This window comes from Lampris incognitus, chromosome 13 (assembly GCF_029633865.1).
Source record: "Lampris incognitus isolate fLamInc1 chromosome 13, fLamInc1.hap2, whole genome shotgun sequence".
In the NCBI taxonomy this organism is placed as follows: Eukaryota; Metazoa; Chordata; class Actinopteri; order Lampriformes; family Lampridae; genus Lampris; species Lampris incognitus.
Genome location: NC_079223.1, coordinates 44,253,223 through 44,272,164, shown reverse-complemented (window position 1 = coordinate 44,272,164; position 18,942 = coordinate 44,253,223). Strand labels below are relative to the sequence as shown.

General features: G+C 48.2%; 1 protein-coding gene across 1 annotated transcript; it reads left to right on the top strand.

The window, feature by feature from the left end:
- The first annotated feature begins 5,829 nt into the window (after positions 1-5,829).
- On the top strand, positions 5,830-9,812 carry LOC130122550 (zinc finger protein OZF-like). The gene is made up of 2 exons (XM_056291482.1): positions 5,830-6,048; positions 8,635-9,812. The coding sequence occupies exons 1-2, from the start codon at positions 5,877-5,879 to the stop codon at positions 9,810-9,812; spliced, it is 1,350 nt and encodes a 449-aa protein (XP_056147457.1). The 5' UTR covers positions 5,830-5,876.
- Positions 9,813-18,942: the final 9,130 nt, after the last annotated feature.

Sequence of the window (18,942 nt, the reverse complement as noted above, 5' to 3'; positions counted from 1 at the left end):
AGAGAGAGAGAGAGAGAGAGAGAGAGAGAGAGAGAGAGAGAGAGAGAGAGAGAAGACACATGAGAGAAGAGAACAGTTTGCAATAGTCATTAGTCATAATCAATTATGTCATCAATTAGTCATAATCTATACGCTATAATCTGGTCAGCAGAACAGTGGTTGGTAAATTCATTGAGACAGAAACCGACCCACCATGCAGTACAGGTTGTGAAGCACTCAACTTAAAGGCAACTAATTGTAAGCTAAGGCAAAAAGATGAGTTTTAAGTGTGGATTTAAAGGACTCAACAGACTCTGATTGTCTGATGGCAGCAGGCAGCAGGCAGGTTATTCCACAAGAACAGGGCCCGATAGGAAAGGCCCTGCCACCAGCTGACTTCTTTTTAACTCTGGGTACACACAGGAGCCCTGTATCTTGAGAGTGAAGAGCTCGAGATGAAATGTACGGTTTAAGGAGGTCAGACAGGAAAGATGGAGCAAGCCCCTTTAGGATTTTATAAGTCAGCAGAAGCACCTTGAAGTCTGATCTAACATGGATAGGAAGCCAATGAAGGGAGGCAAGAATTGGTGTAAAATGGTCAAATTTCCTAGATTTAGTTAGGATTCTAGCTGCAGCATTCTGAACCATCTGAAGGCCTCTGAGTCAGTGTTTCTCAACCGGGGGTCCGCGGACCCCTAGTGGTCCGTGGTGTAATTGCAAGGGGTCCCTGAAAATAAAGTATCTTTAAAAAAAAGATCCTATGACATTTATAGATACAGTATTATTTTACTCAAATGTGACTGAGACCTTTATCTACCTAAACTATAAAGGGTAACAGGACTTTTTTCTCTAATTACATCTGTTTCACAAGTGTAATTTATTGTATTTTAATAAGAGATCTCGCTCCCGTTTGCATTGTTAAAAGTTACTGCATAAAAATCCTGTTGTTACATATATCTGAAAGTTACTGAATACATATTCTGTTTAGTTACATATATCTGAAAGTTACTGAATACATATTCTGTGTTGTTACATATATCTGAAAGTTACTGAATACATATTCTGTTTTGTTACATATATCTGAAAGTTACTGCGTAAGAATTCTGTTTTGTTAACTATATCTAAGTTACAACTGAAAGCTCTTATTTTTGCCCCAAAGAGTGAATAAATGCTATAATGCAATTTAAAATGCAGTTTCTACTGTTTCTATCAAATTGCCACCCCCCTCCCCCAAGATCAGGTGGAGGGGTCCTCAGGGTAGATCAAAAAATACGCAGGGGGTCCAGGACCCCAAAAAGGTTGAGAACCACTGGTCTAAGTTAACCATTTGAGTATGATCATCAGCCCTTACAGGCACGTACAGCTGAGTATCATCAGCTGTAGGCCCCTTTCACTGAAGAACTTAATCATGGCAACCACAGATGCCTCAACCACCTCGACACAGAAGGGGGCCCCGCGAGACGGGCCGCGGGGGAGAGAGGCGGGTGACTGCTCCCCCAGCCGCGGCGTGACCTGAGCCCAACCGACCCAGTTGTCTACAGCCACCAAAAGCACAAGTCCGAACCATTGCACCAAACATTGAAAATGATGAAATAATATAACGAACTGTAAATTGAGAGAAATTCAAAAGGTTGGCAGAAAATGAAATAAAGGCACTAGGTTAGCGAGTAAACTCCCGTGAACGAGTCTCAACCAGCATATATTTGAAAAAGCGCAGTTTCACAGACACACTCAAGGGCGGGGCTGGGGGGAGGTGGGTTGCCCACCTCTGATTAGAGGGCATTAACATTCTTTTTTTTATATTTCATGATGTAGATAAGTCCCAACTGGTAGACTCTACGTCAGCACTGGCCTTGTGAGGTTCAGGGCTGGTTTAAAACAGCAGATGCTGTGTTGAGCCATTTTCCACTCATGACATTTTTTTTTATAAATTTGGTAAAAAATGTCAATATTAACACCAGCATTGATGTACTTACTCACCGAGCAGATATATCATTCACTTTTAAGTGAATTCACGTTTAAGTGTCTGGTACCTCTTTAAGGATAAAGTACAGATACTCTGAACATCGGCAGTATCTGTGAGTGTCGGGGTCAGGACGTTCGCTCACAAGTTACTGTTTCCCCAGCGGTGGAAAAGCCAGAGTGTTACCTGCCTCTAGTGTAATCCGCTGGCTGTGGAGGTTGTAGGGCAGTCCATATGTCAGCGTACCGATACTCACACTCTAGCTTGGCCTTGACCCTGTGGAGACCTCATCGCTCCTGGCTCACGCGAAACAATTCTGACGCATTCTGCAAAAGTGGATGTATTAAGGTGTGACGTCAGAGAACTCCTTACTGCTGGCAGGAGGGACTCAGTTGCCTAGATGAGAACTATGTGAGGTGAGGGATACACAACACTAGAAACACTTGGTACTAGCAACAACAACAACAAAAAACACAATGCACCATGTATTACAAAAGCATCAAGTTTGTATTCACCTTCTTCCCAAAGGGCTTTTTAGAAGTGTTGAGAGGAGTGGAAGACGTGAAAGTGGACCTTGACGTATCAATACCCAATCAATCAGGGGTCGTGAAACTACAGCGAACGTTAACACCGAAAGCAAGTCGAAGAAGGTTGAATCAGTTCATCCGGATTCGGTGTTTATTGACAGATAAGTTTCACCACTCATCTGAGGGACCTCTTCAGTCTAAACTGACGGCAGGCATCCCCACCCTTTAGACCAGTGGTTCTCAACCCAGTCCTCAAGGAACCCCTATCCTGCATATTTTCTTTGCAACCCTGAATAGGCACCTGTACCTAAGAGTACATCTGTTGCCACCTTACAATGCTGTGATGCAACTATTCCCCAGTCCTCTGTGAATAGTACACATGGCCATTGAGACTCTAGTTAATGGACATGGCAATTTGCATATGAAACCACTCACCGGTTTCAGTCATTATGCAACAGTATTGTTTATAAGGGTGGGGATATCTGCAGTCAGCTGAGACTGACGAAGTCACTTAGACGAGTGATGAAAGGTTTCTCCCACTAAAGGTTGTGTCCACATGAACTGGTTCAACTTCCTGGGAAAACCTTTTGCAGCATCAGAAAACCCTGGAAACTGAGATTTACTTGTTTACTGTTAGCCCTTGAGTTAAGAGACCTGACCTGCCAATCACATTTTTTCGGATTTCCCCCCTTTTTTCTCTCCAGTTGTATCCAGCCAATCACCCCACTCTTCCGAGCCGCCCCGATCTCTGCTCCACCCCCTCTGCCGATCCGGGGAGGGCTGCAGACTACCACATGCCTCCTCCAATGCATGTGGAGTCACCAGCCTCTTCTTTTCACCTGACAGTGAGGAATTTCGCCGGGGGGGAGTCATGCGCATCATGAGTCATGAGTTTGCGCATGGGAGGATCATGCTACCCCCCTCCACCCTGAACAGGTGCCCCGACCGACCAGAGGAGGCGCTAGTGCAGCGACCAGGACTCATACCCGCATCTGGCTTCCAACCCGCAGACACGGCCAATTGTGTCTGTAGGAACACACAACACGGGGATTCAAACCAGCGATCCCCGTGTTGCTAGGCAACGGAATAGACTGCTACATCACCCGGACAACCTGTCAGTCAAATTGACCGGCAGGTTCCACTCCTGTGTTTTGTGGTGGGGTGACCCTTCCGTTTACATTTGAATTAAGGAGTGTACCTTTAAAGTTGAGAACTGAGAAGCTCGAGCATGTTGTAATTCACAATGGCGGGTTGATGGGGACACTTCAAACTGTAGAAAATCGTCATGCAATGAATTCTAATGGGAATAAAAGGCTATTGTGAGCGAAATAAACCTACACAGACGAAAACCTCCTCCAAAGTTAAATTACATCTCGGACCTGTGAAGACGGAGAGAACGTCACTGCCTTCCTGCTCCCTAAGGGTTATAATGGAACTGGTCTATCTGAACTCGGACAGAAGCTGCAAGTCTGACACAGAGGATACTGCACAGCAAAAAGGCCAGTCAACCCTCAGGGGTCAGGGACAGGGACATACTATAAACAACCACGTGAGACTTAATGACTCCCTGAAGGTAAAATTCTCTATTCATGGGGAGGAAAGAGCACACGCTCGTCTATTAAAGCATGACGCTGATGTGGGAATCACATTCCTGAACAAAGAGGGCAAATGATAGCAGTGGAGCGAATGCTTGGAGAAAATGGGGGTTAAAATCGGGATACGCTTCCCCACTAGACCCCTCCCCCAACACACACACACACACACACACACACCTCTAAGGTCATGGTTGGGGTCATGGGGGTCACCAAAGGTGACAAAACCCTCAGCTCACTGGACTAATCGGAATGACAGCCATCATATACGTTTTTTAAATCTAATTTAAAAGACACACTTCTAAAATGTGGCTTTCGAGTGATTTAGCAGATTAAGAGGATTACACCTAAAAACAGGCAGCACGGTGGCGCAGTGGTTAGCACGGTCGCCTCACAGCAAGAAGGTCCTGGTTTCGAACCCAGGGGGTAGTTCAACCTTAGGGGTCGTCCCGGGTCGTCCTCTGTGTGGAGTTTGCATGTTCTCCCCGTGTGTGCGTGGGTTTCCTCCGGGGGGCTCCGGTTTCCTCCCACAAGTCCAAAGACATGTAGGTCAGGTGAATCGGTCATACTAAAATTGTCCGTAGGTGTGTGTGTGTGTGTGTGTGTGTGTGTGTGAGCCCTGTGATAATCTGGTGGCTTGTCCAGGGTGTCTCCCTGCCTGCCGCCCAATGACTGCTGGGATAGGCTCCAGCATCCCTGCAACCCCGATTGGGATAAGTGTCTTGGATGGATGGATGGATGGACATCTAAGAACAATTAGGTCTGTTGCCATATTGCTCAGCCAGTGGTACACTTTTTCTCCTGAGGCAGCTTGGTAGTAGTCGCACCGACCAAAATACTTGCAAACCTTATGAGAATGAAATGATCACATCCATCCATCCATCCATTATCCCAGCTGCTTATCCCAATTGGGGTCGCGGGATGCTGGATCCCAGCAGTCATTGGGGTGCAGGCGGGGAGACACCCTGGACAGGCCGCCAGGCCATCACAGGGCCGACATACACACACACGGTCACATATTGAAAAAATAATTGATCACACCAAAATCCTCTTTTGATACCAGCTCAGGATTCTATTCTAACTATGCCGCCCGTTGATTGGATGCGAGACTCCAGTTCTTTTTACTGATGTTTTCTTTACACCGTAGAACTAAACGTGCAGACAGACAAAGAAAAACCAACATCAGCTTGTACAATCATTAGGAAAATAGCACTGCTTAGCACTGCAGCTAATACAGCTAAAGAAAACATAAGCTAACGCTAACCACCCTAGCCTGCTTCTCAACCAACGGCAGAGTTATCTTGGATATTCCTCCCAGGCAGTCTTCTCAGTCCAAATACGATGCTTGAACATAAACTTTTCTTCAATCTTACATGAACTCTTTCATATGTAACTGTAGGGAAAAACGACAAAGCATAGAGTGACAAAAAAACAAACAAACAACGAACTAGCAAGGTTACAGTACTACCACAGGCGCGTCTAAGTCCTTGTGTGACGTTTACGGAATTAACGGGCACTACTCTCAAAGCCTGCCGCTCAACGACTGCTGGGATAGGCTCCCGCATCCCCGCGACCCTGAGAGCCGGATAAGCGGTCTAGATAATGGATGGATGGATTCTGAGCCACACTCCATACCAGTTGGTGGCGGTAAGGCACAAATTCATCATTTCCCGACCACCAACGAAGACCAAGAAGAGGAAGACCAAGAAGAGGAAGAAAGAAGAAGAAGAAGAAGAAGAAGAATCATCATCATCGTGCCGCTGGACTTCAACTGGTTTTATTTTCCCGTTGAGCAGCAGAAAGTGGCAGTTTGCGATGTCCAAAATAAACCTTTTCAGATCGTTCGTCATCGAGCGACTAACGGCAGCAGCCGAGGAGATATTAGGAGCCTTCGAGAGGACGATGGAGGAGCAGGAGGAGGAGATAGCTCGACAGAGGAGACTGCTGGATACTGTCCTGAAGCCCAGCGTTACCTTACACAGAATAGGTTGGTGAAATCACGTTTCAGCGTGTGTGGGCCATCCATTATCAAAACCTTCTTGCGTTTCTTCCTTCAAGTTGATTTCATTGTTTGTTTGCTACGGGAATTAACACGGATCTCTGTGACTGTAGTTTATATCAAAGCCTATAGGTAGTGTATAAGGTGGTTTATATCAAAGCCTATAGGTAGTGTATAAGGTGGTTTATATCAAAGCCTATAGGTAGTGTATAAGGTGGTTTATATCAAAAGGCAAACGAGAATGACGCATCTCAGCTAAACTTTCAAACTGTGCAGACTTTAGTGGCCATCTCCATCACGTGCGCTGCGGGTCTGGACGGGCTCGTGCTTGTTTATTTATGTGAGGGAATATTTATGTTGCACGGTCCTCACGTGCAGCTGAAAGCTGCTCGTGCCAATACAAGTATAGTGAAGTTCAAGTACAGTTACTTTTCTAAATGCTGCACCTTAACCTATGTTTATTTGTTATATTATTTACTTGAGAGAATATTTTATTTCATTTTAAGCAAATTTTACTTTTTTTTATTAGTAGGTTGCAGCCGGTTGTAGCAGTATTGACTGACAGAGCCAAACCCTAGTTTGTTCAGTAAACCACTATTTATAGTCAGTCCTGACAGTATCAGGATTATGGTTGGGCTAACTGATAATAAGAAGAGTGACGCGAGAAGGGTTCACTTCAGATCCAGTTATGACACAAGAACTTAACAGGGTTTCTTCCAGATTTGACGTGCATGATTTAAGCAATGAAACCTCTACTTTAAAAAATACTCTTATTTAAACGCAGTCACCTGGCCACTCATTTTAATGTCCACACTGGCGTGAATACTTTAAAGCATTATAAAACCAGAACAAGTTATGGCCCTGATAATATTGGTAGTTGAATGCTCATCCACTCTGCAGAACAACTCGCCCCTATCAAAGAAAATTGAATCAGTTCATCTGGATACAATGTTTATTATTGACAGATACGTTTCCTCACTCATGTGAGTGACCTCTTCAGTCTAAACTGACTGTAGGTATCCCCAGCCTTATAAACAATACAGTTGCATAACGACTGTAACCAACGATCAGTTTCATATGCAAATATGGTGTGACCATTAATTAGAGTTTCAATGTGTACTATTCAGAGAGGATTTGGGAATGTTTGCAATCACGTCATTGTAAGATGGCAACAGATGTACTCTTAGGCCCCACCCCCCTCTTTACATAGATGGCCTCTTTGACTCCCCGTTCAAACCAGCGTTCCTCCCTATCAAGGATGTGCATATCCTCATCCTTGAAAGAGTGGCCAACGCCCTGTAGATGGGTGTAGACCATTCTCTTGGCCAGCGTCTGTTTAGTTTCCCCAATGTACAAGTAACGGCAATCCTCCTGGTTCTTAACAGTGTACACTATATTGCTCTGTTTGTGCCGAGGGACCCGATCCTTGGTGTGGACCAACTTCTGGTGCAGCTTGTTTTGGGGTTTGAAAGCAACTGAGCTGCGGTGTTTGGAAAATATGCATATCAGCTTTTCCGATACTCCCGCCACATATGGAATCACCACTAGTTTACACTTTGGTTTGGGCATCTTCCCGGCTTTCACAAACGCCCAGTTAGGATAACCCCACTTAACCGGGACATGTTTAATGTGGGCTTTCTCCCCTTCCCTGGCCGCTGTGTCACTGGGGACATTGTCAGCTTGGTGGTACAGTGTCCTGATGACTTATAGTTTGTGCTCCAGTGGATGGTGAGAGTTAAACTTCAAATACTGATCAGTATATGTTGGTTAACAGTAAACATCAATAATCAATGTCCCCCATCACCAATTGAAATTTGGCAGTCTAAGAAGGCTAACCTGTCGTTTTTCACATCCTCCCTGGTGAAATTGATGTGGTTGTACACAGAATAATGTGGTTGGTGAAACGTGGTACATCCTGAGATTTAATTTTAACCCAGGTGTCGCCCACAAATCTGAACAAATGGCTATGTGGTGTCCCTGGATAGGACATCAGAGCCCTCCTTTCCATTTACTCCATGTATAAGTTTGCCACTACAGGTGAGACTGGGAAACCCATAGCACACCCATGCCTCTGCCTATAGTACTGCCCCCTGTAGGTGAAGTATGCAGACTGAAGACAGCTTCAGGAGCAGACACACTTGGTCAGTGTTAAGGGTGGTCCTATTGCTAAGGGTGGGGTCGTTTTGTAATTTCAGATGTCCCTCATCTTATCCACAAAATCCAGTGTTCTGAATGTGATGTTCATTACTGCCTAAGAGCAAGTTAAGAATAGAAGCAAGAAACTTAGAGACGTTATAGGTCACTGAGTTAATCATACAAACAACAGGCCGTAGTGGTACATCCTTTTTATGTATATTAGGTAAACCATACAGATTAGGTGTAGCTTCCCCTGGGCATAATCTGTGGTAAAAATTCTGTCAATAGGGGGAAGCTACACCTAGCCTAGGTTTACCTTAGATATGTAAACTGGATGTGCCACTATGGCCGAACTTGAATAGGTATCCTGAATCCAATTTAACCTGCCTCGGTAGATGCAAATAACAGCATTGATTATGTTTTTTCCCCTCTATCTAGACTTTGTGCAGTTATCTGATCAGCAGCATTGTGAGCAGGAGAGGAGCCCCAGTCTGGTCAAGGAAGAACAACAGGAACTCTGGATCAGTCCACAGGAAGACCAAGTTCAATTGAAGGAGGTAGCTGATAGGACCACCCCTGAGTCCAAATTTACCCCTCTTTGTGATGGAAATGATGATAGTAAAGATCAGCCTCTGCCCTTGCAACTCTACCAAACACAGACAGAGGGAGACACAGAGCCTCCTGCTGTCATCTCATTTGAACTGACACAACCGGATGCCAAAGAAGACAACTTTTTAATATCAGAACCAACAAGTGACCACCATACCCTCTCTAACTGCCGTCATGTAACTAAGAGTGAAGCTGACCGTAGTGGGAGTAGCCAAAACTGTGAGGAAGTGGGTTCAACTCGTAAAGCAAGGCTAAAATCTCACAAAAAGCCCTACAACAGATGCAAGATTTGTGGGAAAGTGCTTTATAATTCAGAAATTTTCAAAATTCACATGACATTTCACACAAAGGAAAGGCCTTACAAATGCACCACTTGTGGGAACGATTTTACCTGTAAGTCTGACATGGAGAGGCATACAAGGGCTCATACAGGGGAGAAGCCATTCATATGCACCACGTGCGGGAAAATGTTTACGCGGAAGTCAAGTTTACAAACGCACATAAGGACTCATACAGGGGAGAAGCCATTCATATGCACCACGTGCGGGAAAATGTTTACCCAGAAGTCAAATTTTCAAACGCACGTAAGGACTCATACAGGGGAGAAGGCATTCCGATGCACCACATGCGGGAAAATGTTTACCCGGAAGTCAAGTTTACAAACGCATGTAAGGACTCATACAGGGGAGAAGCCATTCAGATGCACCACATGCGGGAAAATGTTTGCCCAGAAGTCAAATTTTAAATCGCACGTAAGGACTCATACAGGGGAGAGGCCATTCAGATGCACCACATGCGGGAAAATGTTTGCCCAAAAGTTAAGTTTTCAATCGCACGTAAGGACTCATACAGGGGAGAGGCCATTCACATGCACCACGTGCGGGAAAATGTTTACCAACAAGTCAAATTTTAAAAGGCACGTAAGGACTCATACGGGGGAGAAGCCAGGTGCTGCCACTGTGGAAAAGGGTTCAGCTCAAAATGGTGTCTCAAACAACATGTCATGACCCACACAGGTGAGAGGCCTCACAGGTCACTGCAAAAAGAAGTTAACTGACTAGTCATCTTAATTATTTATAATCATTTTATATAGCAACATATGTCAGGGGGTTAAATTGAATCATTAGAAGGGTGCAATTGCACAAACAAGACATTGTACCCTTTATGATTGTTTTGTTAATATGGTCCACAATGACTGCGGAACAATGAGATAAATACTTTTATATTGAAGGGCATTTTTTTACCAACGGACTTAGACTGTAGTTGTGCCTCACATAGAGTTTGACACCATAGTGTCAGATTGTTGGTACTTCTTGATATTAAGAGGGAAGAACCGTAGCAATTAGGGATGTTCCAATGCTATTTTTTCCGTCCTGATAACGATTCCGATACCTGAACTTGTGTATCTGCCGATATTGAGTACCAACCCGATACTAGTGCTCATCTCATCTCATCTCATCTCATCTTCAGCCGCGTTTCTGGGGTTGGGTTGCGGTGGCAGCAAGCTAAGTAGGGCACTCCAGATGTCCCCCTCCCCAGCAACGCCCCCCAGCTCCTCCTGGGGGATCCCAAGGAGTTCCCAGGCCAGATTGGTCATGTAGTCCCTCCAGCCAGTTCTGGGTCTACCTCGGGGTCTCCTCCCAGTTGGTCGTGCCTGGTAAACCTCCAAAGGAAGGCGCCCAGGAGGCATCTTGATCAGATGCCCAAACCATCTCAACTGGCTCCTTTTGATGCGAAGGAAAGGAGCCAGTTGTTTTTTTGTCGTATCTTATTTTATATATATATACAAAAAACGATACCAGTGCGTGTTTTATATATATGTATCAATACAGATGCAGGAAAAAAACTTAGCAGTACAAGCTTGTTTCGTGCGTTGCACACTCATCAGCTGCTAATGCACATTAACCATCAGCAGCTGATGAGTGCATCTGTATTGATATTCTGCTCCTCAGTAGTTGAGCACTTATATCAACACCATTGACGGTTTCCAGGAAAAAAAAAACGCTATATATACAAACCCCAATTCCAATTAAGTTGGGACGTTGTGTAAAACGTGAATAAAAATGATTTGCAAATCCTTTTTGACCTATATTCAATTGAATACACTACAAAGACAAGACATTTAATGTTCAAATTGATAAACTTTATTGTTTTTTGCAAATATTCACCCATTTTGAATTTGATGCCTGCAACACGTTCCAAAGGAGCTGGGACAGGGTCAACAAAAGACTGGGAAAATTGAGGAATGCTCAAAAAACACCTGTTTGGAACATTCCTCAACAGGTGAACAGGTTAATTGGAAACAGGTGAGTGTCATGATTGGGTATAAAAGGAGCATCCCTGAAAGGCTCAGTCGTTCACAAGAAGGATGGGGCGAGATTCACCACTTTGTGAACAACTGCGTGAGCAAATAGTCCAACAGTTTAAGAACAACATTTCTCAACGTACAGTTGCAAGGAATTTAGGGATTTCATCATCTCCAGTCCATAATATCATCACAAGATTCAGAGAATCCGGAGAAATCTCTGCACGTAAGCGGCAAGGCCGAAAACCAACGTTGAATGCCAGTGACCTTCGACCCCTCAGGTGGCACTGCATTAAAAACCGACATCACGCTGTAAAGGATGTTACCACGTGGGCTCAGGAACACTTAGGAAAACCATTGTCAGTTAACACAGTTCGTCGCAAAATCTACAAGTGCAAGTTAAAACTCTACCATGCAAAGCCAAAGCCATATATCAACACCACCCAGAAACGCCGCCGGCTTCTCTGGGCCCGAGCTCATCTGAGATGGACTGACGCAAAGTGGGAAAGTGTGCTGTGGTCTGACGAGTCCACATTTCACATTGTTTTTGGAAATCATGGACGTCGTGTCCTCCGGGCTAAAGAGGAAAAGGACCATCCAGACTGTTATCAGCGCAAAGTCCAAAGGCCAGCATCTGTGATGGTATGGGGGGGGGGTGTTAGTTGTTTGAGCTAGCGGTGTGTAAAAACGAGGCATACTCCAAGTTAACAGTTAATGGGCTTTAGTGTCGAACTGTATGTATCAACAATACAGAGGTGAACTGACGCACGCAGAGACTGCGTGCCTTACTTAACATTAACTACAGTTAACAGCCACTGGGTGGTGATATACCACCCGTAACATTAGTGCCCATGGCATCATGGGTAACTTGTACATCTGTGAAGGCACCATTAATGCTGAAAGGTACATACAGTTCTTGGAGCAACATATGCTGCCATCCAAGCGACGTCTTTTTCAGGGACGTCCCTGCTTATTTCAGCAAGACAATGCCAAGCCACATTCTGCACGTGTTACAACAGCGGGTCTTCGTAGTAAAAGAGTGCGGACTGGACTGCCTGCAGTCCAGACCTGTCTCCCATTGAAAATGTGGCGCATTATGAAGCGCAAAAAGGACAACGGAGACCCCGGGCTGTTGAGGAACTGAAGTCGTACATCAAGCAAGAATGGGAAAGAATTCCACCTCCAAAGCTTCAGCATTTAGTGTCCTCAGTTCCCAAACGCTTATTGAGTGTTGTTAAAAGGAAAGGTGATGTAACACAGCGGTGAACATGCCCCTGTCCCAGCTTCTTTGGAACGTGTTGCAGGCATCAAATTCAAAATGAGTGAATATTTGCAAAAAAACAAAGTTTATCAGTTTGAACATTAAACATTGAACATTTTTGGAGCTGAAGAAGAGTGTGAATCTACTTCGGCCACGCCGCCCCAACTCTCACAGCCGGCAGTTCTCGCCGCGGCTGTGAAACTCCCAGAGTTCTGGCAGAGCGACCCGGCCTCGTGGTTCCAGCATGTCGAGGCGCTGTTCCACCCGCGTGGAATCTCCGCGGACGACTCCAGATACTATCTGGTCGTCGCTGCGCTGGACCAGCAGTCCACACGCCGTGCCATGCAGCTGTTGCGCGCCCCCCCCCCAACACGGTAAATACGTCGCCCTCAAACATCTTCTGCTCCGGAGGTGCAGCCTATCTGCCGCAGAGAGGGCAGATAGAATCCTTTCCCTATCCGGTTTGGGCGACGGGACGGCTGTGGATCTCATGGACAATACGCTGTCGCTGCTAGGCTCAGACGAAAGTGGGCTCCTTTTCCCGCGCGTTTTCCTGCGCCAGCTCCCGTCTCCTGTGCGCGCGGCTTTGGCTAACTCCCCGTGTCTGGCCGCTGGTGACTGCCGAGGTTTGGCTGAGGAGGCCGATCGGGTCCTGCTGGCTACCAGACGGTTCTCTGTGCAGAGTGTGGCATCGGAGCCTCTGCAGCCGACGTCGGAGGACGCGGACCCGGCAGTGGTGGCTGGAGTGACTGCCCGGAGACGGCGCGGGAGCGGCCTCTGTTTCTTCCACCAGCGGTTCGGCGGCAAGGCGAGGCACTGCGTCCCTCCGTGCACGTTTGAGGCGGCGGGAAACTCCAGGGCCAGCGCTCGGTCGCAGCTGTGGGCGCTGGCGGACGTAGTGAACTGCTCTTCATTAAGGACACGATGTCAGGAAGACGGTTTCTGGTGGACTCAGGCTCGCAAAAGAGCCTACTCCCTCCTGCTAAGACAGACATGTCGGCCGAAGGCGGCGGCCCACAGTTGAGTGCAGCTAACGGTTCGTCCATTGCGGCGTTTGGCACAAGGTTGGTGACTGTTTGTTTCCACGGGCGCCATTTTGAGTGGGACTTTGTAGTGGCCGCCATTACTGTTCCTATTATCGGCGCGGATTTTCTGTGTGCTAATGGTCTGCTGGTTGATGTCGCAAACCGCCGTTTAATTGATGCTGTGTCTTTCGCCACTGTTCCGTGCGAGACGGGGAGCCGGGCCGTTAACACACGCTAACTTTTTAGCATTAGGGGATGTTTTTCAGCGTTTGCTGGCGGATTTTCCATCGGTGACTACGCCTGCCTTTTCCACCGCGGTTACTAAACACGGGGTAGAACATTTCATTCCCACGGTGGGACCGCCAGTTTTTGCGCGCGCGCGGCGCCTCGGCGCGGTAAAATTGGCTCCAGCTAAGGAGGAGTTCGCCATCATGGAGCGTCTGGGTATAGTGAGGCGTTCCAACAGCCCGTGGGCCTCGCCGCTTCACATGGTGCCCAAGGCGGATGGGTCGTGGCGGCCTTGCGGCGATTTTCGCCGCCTGAACAACGTCACCGCCAATGACCGCTATCCCATCCCACACATACAGGACTTTTCCATACGCCTGGCAGGTACCACTATCTTCTCTAAGGTGGACCTGGTGCGCGGCTATCATCAGGTTCCCGTGCGCGCAGAGGACGTGCCCAAGACCGCAGTGATCACCCCGTTTGGGCTTGAGTTCATGCGCATGCCTTTTGGCTTGAAGGGGGCAGCGCAAACCTTTCAGAGGCTGATGGACTCGGTGTTGCGTGACCTTGCTTTCGTGTTCGTTTACCTCGACGACATATTAGTGGCCAGTCCGTCAGCTGAAGAGCACCTGGCGCACCTGAAACAGGTTTTCCGTCGTCTGGACGAACACGGCCTGATAGTCAACCTGATAGTCAAGTGTCAGTTTGGACTGCCGGTGATTGACTTCTTGGGTCACCGCGTTTCGCCGCAAGGCGCGGTCCCGTTGCCTTCTAAGGTGCAAGCGGTGGCGGAATTTCCCCGCCCAGTCTCTGTTAAGGCATTGCAGGAATTCTTGGGCATGGCGAATTTCTATAACCGTTTCCTCCCTCGCGCTGCCCACCTCCTTCAGCCACTTTACGAAGCCCTGCGGCTTAAGAAGGCTAACGACCCTGTCGACTGGACTCCCGAACGGGTCCAGGCCTTTGACGAAGCTAAGTGCGCCCTGGCTAACACCGCCCTCCTCGCTCATCCCACACCCACGGCATCCATAGCTTTAACAACCGATGCGTCTGACATAGCCGTGGGGGCTGTGGTTGAACAGCGTGTGGCGAATGCGTGGCAGCCACTCGCATTTTTTAGCCGCAAACTGCGGGATAGCGAGCGCAAGTACAGCATTTTTGACTTGGAGTTGCTGGCACTGCACCTTGCAACCCGTCATTTCCGCTTCCTGCTGGAGGGTCGCTCATTCACGGCTTATGTGAATCATAAACCGCTGACTTTTGCAATGTCCAAGGTGACTGAGCCGTGGTCTGCTCGTCAGCAGCGCCACCTGGAGGTCATCTCCGAGTTCACAACGGACATTCAGCATGTGGCCGGGAAGTCCAACCCTGTTGCTGATTGTCTGTCGCGTGTGCTTGTGTGTCCTGTGCACCTCGGTGTGGATTTCTCGGCTATGGCTGCCCACCAGCCCAGCGACCCGGACGTCCTTGCCCTTAGGTCAACGCGTACCGGCCTCAAGCTAGAGGATGCTGTGATACAGGAAGGCAGTCCTGCCCTCCTCTGCGATGTCTCCACCGGCCGTCCCCACACCGTTGTTCCAGTGGCCTGGCGCCGTCGAGTTTTCGAATCGACTCACTCCCTCTCGCACCCTGGAGTTCGGGCGTTGGTGAAGTTGGTCGTTTCCAAGTTCGTCTGGCCTGGCCTCCGCAAGGACGTCAAGGGGTGGGCGGCTGCATGTGGGGCGTGCCAGTGCGCCAAGGTCCACCAGCACACTAAGTCACCCCTCGAACCGTTTCCGATCCCGACCAGACGTTTCGACCACGTGCATGTGGACCTGGTGGGCCCTCTACCTTTTTCACAGGGTTTTACGCACCTGCTCACAATGGTAGATCGGACCACCAGGTGGCCAGAGGCTGTCCCTCTGTCCTCCACAACATCCTCGGACGTTGCGCGCGCGTTTCTTTCCTCCTGGGTCGCCCGTTTCGGCACTCCGTCAGATATCACCTCAGACAGGGGCCCCCAGTTCGTGTCAGAGCTCTGGTCGGCACTTGCGCGATCCTTGGGTGTGCAGGTACACCGCACTGTAATATTTGCTAGTAATATTTGATTTGCTAATGTCCCTTACGGCTTTCCGTAGCGCCACAACAAAGTCACGTGATGTACGTAACAACGTCAGTCGGAATCCGGTCGGTGAATAAACACCCAGCACGAGAGAAGTCGTCCTTGCTTTATTAATGTTATAAGTTAACATAGCCAGAGGGCACAGATCATTACATGGTGTCAGAGTAGCGGAGTTTAAATACCCAATATGGATTCGTACGGCGTTCCAGCTCCACGGATGGACTGGGAATCGGCGAACTTACCTGAAGCATGGAGACGATTTCGACAAACAACGGAGCTAATGTTCACGGGCCCCCTGCGCGGGAAGAACGAAGAGGAGAAATGCAGCTACCTCCTGCTCTGGATAGGGGAAAAAGGGCGCGATGTGCACAACACTTGGACACTCAGCGGAGAACAAGCCAAGAAGCTAGAAACGTACTACGATAAGTACACTGAGTACATCACCCCCAAAGCAAACCCGATTTATGCCAGATATAAATTTCATGAAAAGATGCAGGGAGAGAGTGAATCCTTCGAACGATTTGTAACTGAGCTAAAGCTCCTAGTCAAAGACTGTGGCTACCCAAATGCCGACGAGATGGTCAGGGACCGCATCGTGTTTGCCACCAACTCACCCAGAGTGAGAGAAAAGCTACTTAGCCAGGGAGCTGAGCTAACGCTAGAAAAGGCCATAGATGTAGCCCGCTCACACGAGCTAGCAAAGCAACAGCTAAAGTCTATGGGCCAGGGCAGCACACATGAAACGGTGCACGCAATAGGCAGAAAGACTTACAAACCGAACGCACCCAAAGCAGCTAACGCTAACTTCAGACAAAGGGAGGGTAACGTTAGCACCGCCGCTAGGGCGTGTAGCTATTGTGGAGGGCTACACGGCGCTAAAGCCACTTGCCCAGCTAAGGGTAAACAATGCATTAAATGCAAGAAGCTCAATCATTTTGCTAAAGTATGCAAGTCTAGCTCCCAGGGACAGACAAAGTACTACCGCGGCACAGTACATGCCGTCGGAGAGAACCCAGAAGAGTACACCACTGACAGAGAGCAGGAAGAACTGTACTTCGACAACATTACAGTGGAGAGCACCGCTGTGGGAGAACAGACAGAGCTGTACATAGACTGCATCTCAATAGAGAACAACGGAAAAAGCAACGAGCAGGCTTACGTAGAGGTTGGAATTGGCACACCTCCACAGAAGGTAAAGTTTAAACTAGACACTGGGGCACAGGCCAATACTATTCCCACCAACCTGTTCCAGGCGCTGTTCAAAAATGTGACACTGAAACCAGCAATACACAGACTCACTGAATATGGAGGAGGCGCGCTGAGCGTGAAAGGCACATGCAAACTCAAATGTAAGTACAGAGACAATGCAATTATGCTGGACTTTTACGTCATTGACACAAACGCCCCACCAGTCATGGCAATGAAAACATGCCGTGACCTAAACTTGGTAAAAATAGTGATGGCTGTGAGCGAGGAAAACAATGTCACATCACAGAGCATAATGGATGAGTATGCAGATGTTTTCCAGGGAATAGGAGAGTTCCCAGGCGAGTGCACCTTCCGCGTCACACCAGATGCAACGCCGGTCGTCTGCCCGCCACGCAGAATCCCCATCGCCCTACGCAGCAAACTGAGGGACGAGCTTGACAGCATGGAGAAAGGCGGCATAATCTGTAAGGTAACAGAACCCACAGAATGGGTGAACGCACTCGTCATTGTTGAGAAGCCAAAGACAGGCAAACTTAGAGTGTGTTTAGACCCCAGAGCTCTTAACAAAGTGATACAACGACCTCACTACCCCCTCCCCACGCTGGAGGACGCCACCACAAAGCTTGCTGGAGCTGAGTACTTTAGCGTGTTAGACGCGCGGTCAGGCTATTGGGCCATCAAACTGAGCACTGAATCCTCAATGTTGACGACATTTAACACAGTGTTTGGCAGGTATCGTTTCCTCAGACTGCCATTCGGAATCGTGTCCGCTCAAGACGAGTTCAAGAGACGCGTGGATGAAACATATGAAGGATTGGACGGTGTGACGGCCATAGTGGACGACATACTAGTGTTCGGCAAGACTAAAGAGGAACATGACCAGCGTCTCAGAGCGATGCTGAAGCGCACAAGGGAGCGAGGGGTGAGGCTCAACCCCGACAAGTGTCACATATGCGTGTCCGAGGTAAGCTACTTCGGCCACACGCTCTCACACGAAGGCATCAAACCAGACCCACACAAGGTGAAGGCGGTCAAGGACATGCAACCCCCACAGAACAAAGCAGAGCTGGAGACAGTCCTCGGCATGATCAACTACCTCGCCAGATTTGCTCCACACCTCTCACAGATAAACTCACCCCTCAGACAGCTTCTGAAACAGGACAGTGAGTTTGTGTGGGATGCAGTCCACGACAAGGCGTTCCAAGAGATGAAGAATCTCATTACACAGCACCCAGGTCCAGTACTCTCATATTTCGACCCGCAGAAAGAGCTGCGACTCCAAGTGGATGCATCCAAAAGTGGCCTTGGGGCTGTCATGCTCCAAGATGGCAAACCAATTGCCTATGCGTCCAAGTCACTCAACAGCACTGAAGAAAACTACGCACAGATAGAGAAGGAGCTCTACGCTGTGGTCTTCGGCTGCAAGAGGTTCCACGAGTACATGTATGGACGAAAAGTGATTGTGGAGTCAGACCACAAGCCTCTGGAGGCAATACTAAAAAAGCCACTGGCAGCAGCACCACCCCGGCTGCAACGGATGATCCTGGCGCTCCAAAAATACGACATCCAAATCATCCACCGCCCCGGTAAGGATATACCGGTGGCCGACACACTGTCACGCAAGTCAATAGAACACCACGACAGTGACCTACAGGAAGGGATGGAGGCCCAAGTGCACACAGTCCTCAGCAACATTCCTGTGAGCGACACAAGACTCACAGAAATCAAGCAGGAAACAGCGCAAGATCCACAGCTCACCGCACTCAGACGAGCCACACTCACTGGCTGGCCAGACACAAAGAAAAAGTGCCCGCCCAGCATCCAGGAATACTGGAACCACAGAGCAGAAATCTCAGAAATGGACGGTATCCTGTTCAAAGGTGAGAGAATCATTGTCCCCCAAAAGCTTCGCAAGGACATGATACAGCGCATCCATGCCAGCCACCTTGGCGTGGAAAAAAGCAAATGCCGAGCAAGAGACTTACTGTTCTGGCCTGGCATGGGGAAACAG